Consider the following 15000-nt stretch of genomic DNA (forward strand, 5'->3'; position numbering starts at 1 on the left):
ATATGAAAACAACTTTGGCTGAACAAGAAGAAGAACAGGAAAAAGAGGGGGCATCCGAGTATGACAATTCGCTCTTACCTTTAGCTAAGCGTAAGTTGCGAAGGTTATACTTGCATCGTCTAAAGTGGTATAACCGTATTAAACAGGATAAAATACATAGGCAAGTCATGCATACCGCTCGACGACTGATGAAAGAAGACGGTATGGATTGGGAGGAGGCATTAGAGGCTGCCGTGGACAGGAGAAAATTCCTATTGAATCGTCTGATCAACTAACCGTTATTGGATGAAAGTGATGATGATGATGGTGAAAAAGAGGAGGAAATGAACACTGTGTAACCACTGTAGTAGGGGGATAGTATGTGTGTATGTTTACGCGAAACAAAGACAAAATAATTGTAAACAATTTTTTTTGTCGAATTTTATTTATGACCATACTAAGTTTAGAAATGTACCCCATCTGCTAACCCTAATTAGAAACTTCTATCGCATCATACTCTCTAGGTGTTACCTGCGACACCTCTGTTCGATTCTGTGTTCAATGGACCTGTCTTTGCAGACATGTGGTCTATAGTCATTTCTGGTAGTAAAGGAGGGTGCTGGGATTTTCTCTTTTTAGCTTATAAGGACGAGTTCTCTTTGCTCGCTGCTTTCTCTTCTTTTCGAAGACTCTACATGAGAAGGAAATCATACATTTTAATATATTTCTACGATAATTGTCTTAAACGCTCAGACTTACTTGTTATCTTTAGTAAACTTCCATAGGTGATCCGGACGAATCACGGTCCTTCCATATTCTCCATTATCAAAACACTTCATACGCGAAGGAGTACAGCTCACGTTACGTCTCCAATCAATCTCTCTTCTCTCTCACGAACTAGCGATGGCATTTTTTTCTCAATAAAAATGTTTACTTTAGTTCAAATCTTAATTAAAAAATAAACTGTAACGCGCGAGTGTGATCTCTAGCAGTGACGAAAGTGTTTTAAATTCTATACAAAATTCCGCAAGTGAGGAAAATAACAACGATACATCGACGCAATTAAAATTATCAGAAAAAAAAAATCGAACGAAAAGGGTATTCAAAAAACGCATCACCATGCTCATGAACATACCCATTTCTCGGGAAAAATTAACCACAGAGCATAGAAACCGGGGGAAAATACGGAATACCAGCAGGCGTTGTAACTGTCTCATGATTATCTTTCCATCAAATTTTAATCAAGTCATAGCATATTTACATGTTTTACGCGACAAGAGCAGGAAAGAGGAAGAGAGATTTGTTAGTGGTCATGTCTTACCGTGAGTGCATGAGTGCCACGAACTGAGTAAAGTTGAGGAATAAAATGACTAGAACGAGGCTGACCCCAGGCAGTGCCTAATACCTGGGCTACTCCGCATCCTAAAATAGATGAACAAATCCAAAAGGTTGGAACAAGTTCACCGTTTTCGAGTGTTCAACTTTCAGTCGTTCACCAACATTACTTTATTCCACTCATATTCGCGCCATTTATTTACAAACTCGGACCCAGGCCCTCTCCAATCCCAGAGGTTAGACGTGCTAAACTGCTATGAAAATCCTCTTGCCATCAGCACTGTTCGTTTTTCTTTGCAGTATGAACCTTACTGAAATAGGTCAAATAAAATTAATCTTCTTCATCATTGAACCTCACAGATTAAATTCGTATTTCTCCCAGGTAGCTGCTATATTCTTTTCTAAAGGGAAGTAAACAAGAGTTAAATAGAGAGTTTATTCCATACCGCATTATACAGGTACAATTAACGGAAATCCGTCACCTACCAATTTGAAATTGTTTATAAAACAGAAGGGTATTATACTCATACGACCAGAAATCCTTTTAAAAGTGACATCCAAGCATCGGTACACAGGAACTGGTATTTTACGATACGATCAGGCGGTGTTTATAAATTCTTATCAATACATCATACATGTAGCAGACTTTTTAAACTGAAGCCTCGATAGTTGCATAACATTGCTCAATACCTTGCGTCGTTACATAATTTAATGGAGTGAGAGATTACAGGGGTTCAATTTACAGAAAAATCCGTCTCTTACGAATATGAAATTGTTTATTAGACAGAAGGGCATTATAATTATACCGACAAAAATACTTTGAAAAGTGGTATCTAAACGTTTGTTTACAGGACTTCAGTATTTTTCGAGATTAATAGTAAAGTGGTTTTTATCTATTGTTATCGATACATCATACATGTAGCTACATTTTTGCCAAATTTATAGAGCCACGAACGTGACCAGCTAGGCAGACATGTCCCAATTGATTTTCTGATCTGACACGAACTTTGTGCGCAACTTAAAACTAATGAAAGTGCATTGCACCCACATTAGCTCAGGGTCAATCTCAAATTCGTACTAGAGGGATTTCCGTTTAGTAATACAATTGTAATCCGTTTGGAATCAATTCTTTTTTCATCTCTTATCTGGGCTCCGCATGGTATTATCGGTATCGTACGGTCAGATAAAGTCTATTTGGGTCTCTCAATTTGGGTGCAATATGCGCAACCTAAAACTAATGGAAATGCATCACACGTACAGAAAAACGACTCTTGCTTCAGCGGGGAAGGAAGGGGGAGGGGTGGGGCATTTACGGGGCTGTGAAATGCAATGTCCTGAGACTACAAATGACTCACTTTGATACCTTTCTGATTTTTTTTTAGTCTTGCGCTTCCTGGTGCTCGAGTTATAGAAACCAAAAAGAAAAGAATTTACCGGCTCTCAACCTACATTACGTAACAACGCAACATATTATGTAAATGTGATATACCTATCAACGCCGCAATTTTAAAAATGTTAATAAATGTATGATGTAATGATAAAAGTTGATAAAAATCGCCCTACCATATCGAAAAATGCTGAGGTCCCGTAAATAAAGGTTTAGATACCACTTTTTAAAATATTGTTTTCGCCATAATTATAATTACCTTCTGTCTAACAAACCATTTCAAATTCTTGCATGACGGATTTTTCTATTAATTGAAACGCTGTAATCCAGTTTTGTATAAATTCTTAATCTATATCTCGTCAGGGCTCCGCACGGAATTTTTCGGTTCCCGCCCTACATTATGTCACTACGCAGCATATTTAACAATTATTTCACTAGCGCGCGTTGGATATGAGATGATAGATAGCCAAAGAGTTTCGTAGCGCAGAGTTGATTATAATCATCTCATATCCAACAAGTGCGAGTGGAAGAACTGTTTTATTAAAAAAACGCTCCCAAGATATTAGACAAATCTTCTCGACTTTATTTTGTAAGAAGAAACCGGATGTCACAATGTACAGATATTAGATTATGGTATATTGGCTCATATACCATAATGGCTAAACCAATAAGTCTTGAATTGCATTATCCAATGATTCAGTTTTTAATAATATGCATTGTTATTTAACTATCAACGCTTTAGTTTAAAAAGTCTGCTACATATACATTTATAAGAATTGACAAAAACCGCCTTATGGTATCGCACAATACCAGGTCTTTGAAACAAAGGTTTAGGTACCACTTATCAAATGATTTTTTTCGGTATAAGTCTAACACCCTTCTGTCTGAAACGCTGAAATTGAAACTCTGTAATCCAGTTTAGTTTAAATTCTTAATTTAGACCTTGTCCTGGCTCCGCACGATACTATTGGTATTGCCCAATTAGATTAAGTATATTTTGGTCTCTCCGTTTCGGTGCGACTTTTTTCTCCGATCTATCATCAGGGCTCTGCTGCAAACTCCAGAGTATCTCGGGGGGGGGGGGGGAGACTTTGGGGATGGGAGAGGGGTTAGAGGGTAGTAGGGCCTTTATGGGGCTTTCAAACGCAATGTCCCGAGACAACAAATGACCCACTTTGATACCTTCCTGATTTTCGTTTGGTTATGCGCTTTCTGGTGCTCCACTTAGAGAAACCAAAACCACTTCAATTCACCGCTATCTGCCTCAGCACGGAGGATTCCCCGAAAAGCATTTACCAGCTCCCACCCCACGTTATGTAATTACGGAGCATATTATGCAATGTTATGTAACAATCGAAGCTTTAGTTTAAAAAGTCTGCTACTTGTGTGATGTATTGATAGGAATTGACAAAAACTGCCTTAATACTAATTCCTTTATACCGATGTTTAGCTATCACTTTTTAAAGGATTTTGATACACTTCTCTTTTATAAACAACAACCTATTTCATAACAATATTAAATTCGCAGCTGATGGATTTCTGTGAATTGTACCTGTGTAATCCAGTATCGAATAAATTCTTCATTCATCTCCTGTCTGGGCCTCGCACGATATAATTGATATTGTGCAGTCATGTTAAGTTTATTTTGGTCTCTCCGTTTGGCATGCGTGCTACTTTGTTTTCGCGATCTTTAATCAGGGCTCTCGTGAATACTTCAGAAATTTCCAAGGGTTTTGGGAACGGGGTGGGGCCTTTACAGGGCTATGAAATGCAATGTCTTGAGGCTACAAATGACTCACTTCCATCCCTTTCCGATTTTGTTTGGTCTTGTGTCATGTGGCACTCGACGTAAAGGAACCAAAACCACTAAAATGCGCCGGTTTATCCCTCTGGACCTTTATGGCGCTATGAAATGCAATGTCTCGTGAGGTTTTGATTCCTGAAAGAGAGATTACGTCTCGGCGGACAGAAAACGATATGTCGTGGAATATAACTTCGTAGTATTGCTCAGGCTTAAAATGGTAAAAAGAGGGATTATAACAAAGCGTGCTTGCCCTATCTAAGTCCTATTGAGCCGCTATGAATAAAATCTTTATTTACGCACGCTTGTACTTAAGCAAGTTAACGTGGGCTTTTATTTTTTACCTGGCTGCAGAGATGCTGTCCTGTTAAGCTGCAGTGCAGTTTTCCTTCTCTTTGAAATATGGAAGAAACCAGCGAACGACTGCCCAATTTTTCTATCTGCATTGACCTTTTAGGTCCTGACCCAACAAGCAGCAAAAACAAAGCCAAAAAAACTCAGCAAGCGCAGCGTGAACATTCTTTTGAACAATCAAGTCCCTTGACAACTTCGTCTCCGGGTCTTTTATTTTTAAAATTTTTTAAGTGACACTTAAGTTCAGTTAGCTTTGATTTTCTCTATTTCTCCCGTTATTTTTGAGCTTTCCATTCACAGTTATCGGTTAACTGGATCAAATTCTCTCGCTGAAACCCAAGTCTAAAATGTGGCGTGTTTTTGACCAGCCAATATGGACGTTGTTTACTTTTTTGTGCATTGTGAAAAGTTTGCACTCTATCACAATAAAAATCTTCTTCGCGCAGATCCTTGCTGTTTTGAAAGAATTTGTTCATGCTTTTAGCTGTGCGTATATCGAGTTATAAATGAACGCGGGAAGTTTGGACAGCCCTCAAAAAGCTAGCTTGGCCTAAAAAAAAAACTACTGTGGGCTGCGCCTCAAGCTATCCTTACACATTTTGCCTACTCTCCAAACTATAATATATAACAGTGTCTAATTCTAAGGTCTTACCAAAACGCCGTAGTAACCTTAGAGATCCAGGTAGTTTCCACCAGTGTAACTCGACATCGTGATATGATCGTAAGCGAACAAACTGGAGCCTCAATTTCCTTTGTAACTATGAAGTGTAGTTGGTAAAGCGATGATTGCAAAAATAAGCGGCAAAATCTCAAAATCTCAAAATCACTTTCCAGTTTCAATTATCGCACTACCGTTAATGAAATTCTTCTTTCCATCAGCAATCGGTTCGTTTTTCTTTACGGTATGAACCTTACTGAAATGGGTGAAATAAAATTAATCTTCTTCACTATTGAACCTCAAAAATTGAATTCGTATTTCTTCTAGGTAGCTGCTATATTCTTTTTAAGGGGAAGTAGACAAGAGCTAAATAGAGAGTCTATTCCATACTGGATTATACTGGTACAATTAACGGCAATCCGTCAACTACGAATTTGAAATCGTGTATAAAACAGAAGTGTATTAGACTCATACGACCAAAACTCCTTTTAAAAAGGACATCTTAGCATCGGTACACAGAAACTGGTATTTTACGATACGATAAGGCGGTGTTTATAAATTCTTATCATTACATCATACACGTAGCAGACTTTTTAAACTGAAGACTTTTTAAACTGAAGCCTCGATAGTTGCATAACATTTCTCAATATGCTGCGTCGTTACATAATTTCGTGGGGTGAGAGATTACAGCGGTTCAATTTATAGAAAAATCCCTCCCTTACGAATTTTATTAGACAGAAAGCATTATAATTATACCGACAAAAATCCTTTAAAAAGTGGTATCTAAACATTTGTTTACATAACCTCAGTATTTTTCGATATCAATAGTAAAGTGGTTTTTATAGATTGTTATCGATACATCATACATGTAGCTACATTTTTTAAAACTGCAGCGTCGATAGGTACATCACATTTACATTATATGTTGCTTTGTTACGTAATGTGGGTTGAGAGCCGGTAAATTCTTGTAGCACGACATGCATGTAGCAGACTTTTTTAACTAAAGCGTCGTTATTTACGTAACATTGCATAATATACTGAGTAATAACATAACGTGGGGTGCTGAAGCAAGAGTCGTTTTTCTGTACGAGCAATGCATTTCCATTAGGTTTAGGTTGCGCATATTGCACCCAAATTAAGAGACCAAAATAGAGTTTATCTGACTGTGCGAAACCGATAAGACCTTGCGGAGCCCAGACAAGAGTTGAAAGAGGAATTGAATCTAAACTGGATTACAGCTGTACTATTAACGGAAATCTGTCATGCACGAATTTGAGATTGACCTTGAGTTAAGGTGGGTGCAGTGCATTTCCAGTAGTTTTAAGTTGCGCCCAATGTTCGGTACCCAGAAAAGAAATCAATTGCGTTTTTTCTGCTTAAATGATCACGTTTGTGGTACTATAAATCTGGCGAAAGGTACAGGTTAGACATCAGTGAGCTTCACCTGTTACATATACTGCGTAGTTACCTAACGCGAAAGGTGCAGGTTAGACATCAGTTAGGTTCACATGTTATATACTGCGTAGTGACATAACGTGGGTTGAGACGCGGTAAATTCTTATTGTAGTATTTACAGGTAGCACACTTTTTCAACTAAAGCGTCGATAGTTGCATAACATTGCATAATATGCTGCGTAGTTACATAACGTGGGTTGAGAGCCGGTAAATTCTTGTAGCAGGATCTACAAGTAGCACACTTTTTCAACTAAAGCGTCGATAGTTACGTAACATTGCATTTTATGCGGCGTAGTTACATAATATGAGGCGGGAGATTGCTATAAATTTGGCGAAAGGTGGTAGTCAGACATCAGTCAGCCTCTGACCTGCCAGACAGACCCGCCGAATCGAAGCGCCACTTGTTGGAAACGTTTGAGCCTCAGGAAAGAAAGATCTCAAGATGTCTCATTCAAAGCAAGTAAGTAAATTGCAACTCAGTCATTATTACCTTTTCTTTTTTCGATTCAATCAAGTGTTCAAACCTTTCTGTCACACCACACCATGTGATTCCAAAACAACTTGTGAACTATTTCAGGCTTAACTTGCTAAAATATTGAAACGTCAATTGAATCTCAGCTCCAAAGCAAAAGGTTCGGAAATATCGAAACGGATTGTCACCCGTCTTCGGTGTCATAACGGTCAATTTGGTCCGTTGACTGTTTGGTTTAATGTATGATAATCTTTTACCTAACAAACTTGCGGCAAAGATAATCACAGCCACGGAGAGTTCTGTGTTATAGGCAGTTTCGATTCGATAAAGTTTTACACATCTTTTCTGAGTGTATAGCCAGTTTATCGCCGATACCATAAAGGTGACAAATGTGCCATGTTATGTAACTTTGAAAACATCATGTAAAGTTTTCTGTCGTAAAGCTTGAAACAGAGGAATGTTGAGCTTCAGCTGCAAAACAGTTATTTGTTGTTTTTTCTTTCCAATATTAAGGCCTTAGCCGATACCATGAAGATGACCTGGCTTATGGAAGGAAGCATAAATGGTCATGCATTTGCCATCGAGGGAGAAGGCACTGGAAAACCTTACGAGTAAGTTTATGCGAGACAACGACCTGCATTTAAATTCACCTTTTGAGTAAATTCAGTGCTAGTCAGATAATCGGGGATTACCTGCTAACTCATTTGTTACCAACACAAACTTGAAAAGTAAACTACATCTTGCAGACTTCGAATGGATGAGAATTTGATTATGTCAACTATGTTTCTTGTGCCCATTTGTGACATCTGGTTGCCTCAAAAAGGTAGATACATCAGGGCTCTGTGACGTAATTCAGTTTTCTTCATAGTCAATTCCTACACTTAAAATTAACAATGTTCTTTAATCAGAAGTCATTGTAAATAAATCGCTCGTGATGAAATTAAACAAATAAATCAAGTGTAGTTGCGGCGATTTCGCTTTTAAAGTAATACCATGACAAAAACCCTCTCCATCTGAATATTTCAGAGGCAAGCAAGCAGGAACATTCCGTGTTACAAAGGGCGGACCCCTTCCATTTGCCTTTGACTTAGTGGCACCGACCTTGAAGTATGGATTCAAGTGTTTTATGAAGTACCCTGCTGATATACCTGACTATTTCAAGCTGGCATTTCCCGAAGGTCTAAAATACGACAGAAAAATAACATTTGAAGATGGAGGATGTGCCACGGCCACTGTGGAAATGAGGTGAGCATTTCCTTATCAACTAACTGGTTATCAGCTTTCTAACTGGCAGACTGCACAGAAGTCTCTGATAAAAAAGGGAACGTTTCTCATCTGCTTGTGTTGATTTCGCTGTCGGGCTCTACGCATTTTATTTTTATTAATGATGAAAGAACGAAAGCATCGGAGAAAGATCCCCCTCCAAATAATCATTAACTGTTCTACAATTAATATCAATAATTTATAAAGCGCCAAAAAACTCTTTAAGATATCTTCGATTTTATGGAGTCTTTGATATTTTTACCAGTCACTTCAACTTTCTCACATATTTTGCATCATTGCACAAAGATTTGATCGCGACGCGAGAAAGTGAACATTTATGACTGATTTTCATGTTTCTAAATTACATTACCGAAGATTAAACCAAAACTGCAGTAAATTGCGTAAACAGTTAAATTATTTTGTTTCCTTAAAGGAATAAGGCAAACCTTAGTTTTCAAAAGTAAACCTTAATTTTTCAGCTTGGAGATTTGGCATTCCGTGTTTATTCGCTTATCCTTGATTATGTTCGTTTCTTTAAGCCCTACTCTTGTTTACTCTTTTTGCTTCAGTCTCATTCCTTTTTCAACCTTTCTTCCACGTTAAAAGAACTACAGATTTTTCTGCCGCAGTTGTTCGTTATGTATTACCTATTCTGTGTGCTGAAATACTTTCTACTTGGACAGCCTCAAAGGCAACACCCTTATGCACAAGACCAATTTTCAAGGAGGCAACTTTCCCATTGACGGTCCCGTCATGCAGAAAAGGACTCTTGGCTGGGAACCAACCTCAGAGAAAATGACTCCTTGTGATGGAATAATCAAGGGAGACACTATCATGTACCTGATGGTTGAAGGAGGCAAAACTCTGAAATGCCGATATGAAAACAATTACAGGTAATTATACGGGTACATAGATTCACATGTATCTAACTCATTCTTCGTGGACTTTCCTGAGCCCCTTAAAAAGTATTTTTTTTTAACTACGTTATAATGAGAATTGGAAAAGTTATCAAACGTGACAATAAATTTTCTCTGTATCTCCACATGGAAGAATGTAGCTGCTAGCTGTGTGAAATACGAATTTAATTCTTGAGGCTCAATGGTCAAGAAGATCATTTTTATTTCGCCTGTTTCAGTAAGGTTCATACTGCAAAGATAAACGGACATTACTTTTGGAAAGAAGAATTCCATTAACGGTAGTGCGATAATTGAAATTGAAAAATGATTGTCTTGTGGTAATAGCACAAATTATAAACAAAAGCAGTTTTGCTGAACGGTTTAAGTCACCGTCGAGATTTTGCCATCTAATTTTGCAATCACTGCTTTAGCAACTACACTTCATAGTTACAGAGGAAACTGAGGCTCCAGTTTGTTCGCTTACGATTCCATCACGATGTTAACTTACACTGATGGAAACTATGTGGATCTCCGAGGTTACTAAGGCTTTTGAGACCTTGGAATTAGACGATAAATCAATTTCTTTAACTTTTATACCTCATATTTTAGGACGGAACGTCACAAGTTATCCTTGATCTTTTACTCCTCAGGGCCAACAAGCCAGTTCAGATGCCACCGAGCCATTTTGTGGATCTTCGTCTTACCAGAACCAACCTTGATAAGGAAGGACTGGCGTTTAAACTTGAAGAACATGCTGTGGCAAGAGTCCTCGAGGTTTGAACGTTGCAAGGAGTCAAAACCGATGTGGACAAAAAAACCACATGGCATGTATCTAATTACATGTATTTTGACAAGTAATTCATTGGAATATTCACAGATTATTGAATAAAATCTGGGCAAACAATGTGTCTTTCCTTGTGTTGAGTTACACAAACGAAATAACTGGGTCAATCATGGGACAAGAGTTACTAGTTTCTTTGCTGATTACATATTTGAAGTATCATCGTGGTCTCAAATAGACTAAATGTCCGGCTATCGCAAAAATTATTACAGAATTTCCACCAACAGGTTCTCTCAATCTTCTGTAATCCTGCGGATCAATTCGTTTAGCCCATAACTTTTGACATTTTTTCTCACTGTTAACTTCTTAGTTGCACATGATACATGGGTAGGAAATTTTATAAAAAGAGCTTTCTTGGTGGGAAAAATATGCATGATTTGAATTTGCAACCTGTTAGCAAACCACATGCCCAGGTTCTTGTGGGACAGATCACCGAAAAAAACGGCTTTTCTATTGCAGAAACCTGCCCTTGCTAAACTGAAATAGATCAAGAGTTGTTGGTATCACAACTGTAGGCTCAAAACAGCCTTGTTTTTACTTTTCGGGTACAGATAGACCAACAACTGTCAAACCACTAAATAGTAACATTGCAAACAGTATGGAGCAGTGTTTAGAACCCAAGACACTGAATACCAAGCCCTGCCACCTCCCATTTAAATTTTAACAGCAATCATGTAGCTTTGTTAAAGAGCTGACATGTCCAGAAGACTTCCAAAGACAGTTTCTCAGGGAATTCAGAGGAATTCCTCATCCTCATCACTAAAAATTTATTACTACAAGCCTTTCCGATGACATGGCAGAATATTATGCAAGTGTATTCTCAAGCAACTCAACGTCCTTTTGGATATATCACCCTGGATTTACACCCAGCTAGTGATGATACCAGACGATTATGCAGTCATCTTTTAAGACACGAAGCAGGATATATGCGGATTTATACTGAAAGATCAGATAATGAACCTAGCATTGATCTGCTTAAAACGTATATCGATCGTTTCATTGATCATTGAACACAAAAACATGCTCATGTCTTTTATTGTTTATATTCTAGCAATTGTGAATTTTAACAAGGCATACCATTTCTACAAGCCGCAACTACATAGGTTGCACATAGGTTTACTCACACATATTTAGTGTCATGCTTTATTCAATAAAAGATGAAACGATATCTTTTGAGTGGTTTGTGGCTCAATGTATGAACTATTGAAAGTCATAATATCATACGGTCATAACTGTCATAATTTCATACGGTATTGGCTTTAACGAGAATCTCTTTTATCGTATGTTTGGTACAGGGATGTAATATTCTTTCCGTCGCTTTGCTACATGCGTAGTCCTTTCTAGAAGAAAACTTTCGAATGAAGTTTTTGCATGGGAAGATACTTTTTTTCATACTTCCAATCTAAATTGAGATCTACTACACAGTTTTCAGAAGCTAAACTTTTGATTTAAGGATTCAAGGGCGCGCTTTTGTTACCTCTTAAAATTTATTTGTGGGCAACGATCCTTGTAAATATGATTTCGGGCATAAAGCAGTTAATATTGGTACACTCATAAAAAAGAAAACATTATGGGAGCTTGACATGATTTGTTCTTTATCTCGATGTGGCGTTGACTATGAGCTGGGAAAACTCCACAAGTCGTCTCCATTCTGACATCATCCTATGGATCATAAATGAGCCAGAGTACTGGATGACTTTAGCTGTCATTGATTTCGCCTTATCAGCTGTGACTGCGTTCGCCAATTCCATATTGCTAGTTACGATTTGGTACAATTCTTTGAGATCGCTTCGAACTCCGCCATGTTTATTGATGGCGAGTTTAAGCTCGGCGGATTTGATTGTGGGGCTGTGTGTAATCCCCATAGTGGCGTTGAGAGATGTCTATCGATCTTTGCAACAAGTGGCACCATTACCGTCAATTGTGGAAACTATGGCATCATGCATTCTAGGCGCAAAACTCTTTGTCAGTAGCGCTACCATTGTTGCAATGTCAACAGCTTGTTTTTACGCCATCAATAATCCCTTTCGATGCAAGACAAATATGACAAGAAAGAGAGTTTACTGGTTGGTAATCTTGATATGGATAGTATCAGTCCTTATCTGCTTTCTTCCGGTGATAAACATTCCTGAAAAGACGTACATGCTCATTTATACGCACACTCACATTTCGCTACCAGCCTTGCTGCTCGTGATTATCTTCGTAAAAGGCTTCCGTTCCCTTTCGTGCCGACGCCGAGAAGTTCTTCGAAGTACGAACACGTCTGCCAGAAACCACAAGCTCGCTTTGGAACGTAAACGGAACATGGCAGGGGTTGCGACGACAATCCTAATGATGTTTTACATCACTTACCTTCCACAGTTTATAATTTTTCATCTGGAAAACTTCTGCAGCCCTTGCCAGATCAGCGAAGATTCAATAGTATTCCATAAAATCAGCGTCGTTACCTCACGCTTTATATTTTTCAATTCGGCAGCCAATCCATTCGTTTACGCTTGGAGAATGCCGAGATATCGCCGGGCTTTGGCAAGCTGCTGGAAAGCTATCCGAGATAAACTAAAGTTTGGCTCGCTGTTAGCGACTTGACTCATTTTTCTTTATTCAACAAATAAGCAACAAGTGACATAAGGAGGGGAGAAACTGGACGCGCGTTTGTTATGCGATAATGTTAGAGTTTTGTTACCGTGTTTTGGTATTGTCAACTTACTTTTTTGCTACGTCAGGTGTTTTCTTCGTTGGAAACTCACTGGACTAGAACAGAAGGATTTAATATAGGAAATCACATGAACGGGAAAATGTTAAAAATACTGGAAAGAAGCAGACTTTTTTTAATAAACTGACAGTAAACTTTGAGGAATAAACTCCTTTAAAATTATGAAAAGAGTTTTCTGAGAAAGTTCCTTTGAGGTTCCGAGAAAATTTTGAAAACCGTTCTTCATCTTTGGAGCGTTTTTCAGGTCTAAAATGTAGTCAAGTTGTGAAACAAATGCCCCAATGGAACTCCCATTAGGCAAATAACTGTTATGTTGAGCAGCCAAAACAGCAGCAGGCCAAACAAAAGCTTGTTTATTTCAAACGTTAACAGTAAAACAATTAATTGTGGTCTACGTTTGTGAATATATGAAAATCATATCGTATGTGAACTGCGGTTAAAGAAATTAGTATGCGAGCGATCTTCGCAGACTACTTAAGTAGAAGTGAAAATGAGGCCTGAAAAAAAACTCGGGCCTGTACGGGATTCGAACCCATGACTTCTGCGATACCGTTGTAGAAGTCTTTGAATTAGCATGTATGTATATTGGGCTCGGAACAAATTGACTTCTATACAACGCTTCATATTAATGAGAAATTAAATAACTTTTCGAAGCGTTATATCATTTTCAGCCTTGAAGGATTGTTTTTTCAATATGTCATCAGCAATTGATAACATGTAGGTTATTTAAAAAAAAAAGTAAAAAAACAAACAAACAAACATAAAAAACAAATAAATATTGTGGCGTTGCGCTTCATTGAGTCGGTTACCTGATTTCACGCGATAAAATGAATGCACTTTTTTTTCTCCGGAAGTCCATCCATTCGGAGGTACACGAACTTTCTTTTTTTTAGTCCAGTACATGACCAAACCTACAGCCAACCGATAAAAAAATATTTTTAAATGTCTATCAGGTTTCTGCTTTGTCGTTTCATTATAACTTTGAAGTGGAACTTAGCCCATTTTGACCAAAATATTCTATGAATCAAGCGAAAATGAGATGAAAGCGGTTTTAATTTTTTTCTTCCAGAGAAAATTAAGCTAATGATGGTTTCCTTCATAACTTAAAGTGGAATTAGCAAACGAAGTTCAAATCAATACCTTGTCCATTCCTCGCCATTAGGTATTGAAAATGCATTTGCTGTCATTTTACAATGTAGCTTAAGGAGAATTAAAGGACAAAGACCGGGCCAACATTATTCCTCGTCTTGTTCTTCCGTTGAAACGGCTTGGGTCAATTTTGTTAACGAATGAAGGTCAATGGAGTGATGTTCCTCGTCATACCCTACGAAAGGATAGAAAATTCTTGGGTTGTCCTGTTATCGTATATTTTACGTAGAATTAACGAACGAAGATCAATGATTTTCCTCGTCATGTCCATCCGATGTTCGCAGAGAGAATATTCCGGCTGTCCTTCACATACGCCGGCATAACAAGTACATTAATGGACGAAGGTCAATGATCTTCCTCATATTTTGCATCCGTTTTACGCAACTCTAAGCTTCAGTTTCCCTCCTCAAGTAATAGCTAAAGTAAAATTAAACGATTGCTTTGTCCTTTTACGATGTAACTCTCGTGGAATTAACGAACAAAGGTCAATGATGTCAGTTCCTCGTCATGTCCATCCATTTTACGCAACTCCAAGCATCAGTTGTCCTCATTTAGCCTTATAACCAAAGTATTATTAACTTTATAAGGGTTCTTTTCTTCCAAAAAGTGAACTGAAAAAGAGTTTGATGACCTATTTTCCGACATTACATGCATTGTTGGATTTACAAGGAAGTTCGTCACTAAATGGGAGGCTAAT

At 38.0% G+C, this 15000-nt stretch overlaps 2 protein-coding genes across 2 annotated transcripts; both read left to right on the top strand.

The window, feature by feature from the left end:
* The first annotated feature begins 7329 nt into the window (after positions 1–7329).
* Positions 7330–10504, top strand: LOC148743546 (GFP-like fluorescent chromoprotein amFP486). Its single transcript, XM_088727528.1, has 5 exons — positions 7330–7429; positions 7955–8052; positions 8468–8686; positions 9388–9597; positions 10251–10504. The coding sequence occupies exons 1-5, from the start codon at positions 7412–7414 to the stop codon at positions 10378–10380; spliced, it is 675 nt and encodes a 224-aa protein (XP_088583654.1). The 5' UTR covers positions 7330–7411; the 3' UTR covers positions 10381–10504.
* A 148-nt stretch (positions 10505–10652) lies between these two features.
* Positions 10653–13669, top strand: LOC148743547 (adenosine receptor A1-like). Its single transcript, XM_088727524.1, has one exon. The coding sequence runs from the start codon at positions 12059–12061 to the stop codon at positions 13025–13027; it is 969 nt and encodes a 322-aa protein (XP_088583650.1). The 5' UTR covers positions 10653–12058; the 3' UTR covers positions 13028–13669.
* The last annotated feature ends 1331 nt before the right edge of the window (positions 13670–15000 follow it).

Source organism: Stylophora pistillata, chromosome 1 (assembly GCF_964205215.1).
Source record: "Stylophora pistillata chromosome 1, jaStyPist1.2, whole genome shotgun sequence".
Classification (NCBI taxonomy): Eukaryota; Metazoa; Cnidaria; class Anthozoa; order Scleractinia; family Pocilloporidae; genus Stylophora; species Stylophora pistillata.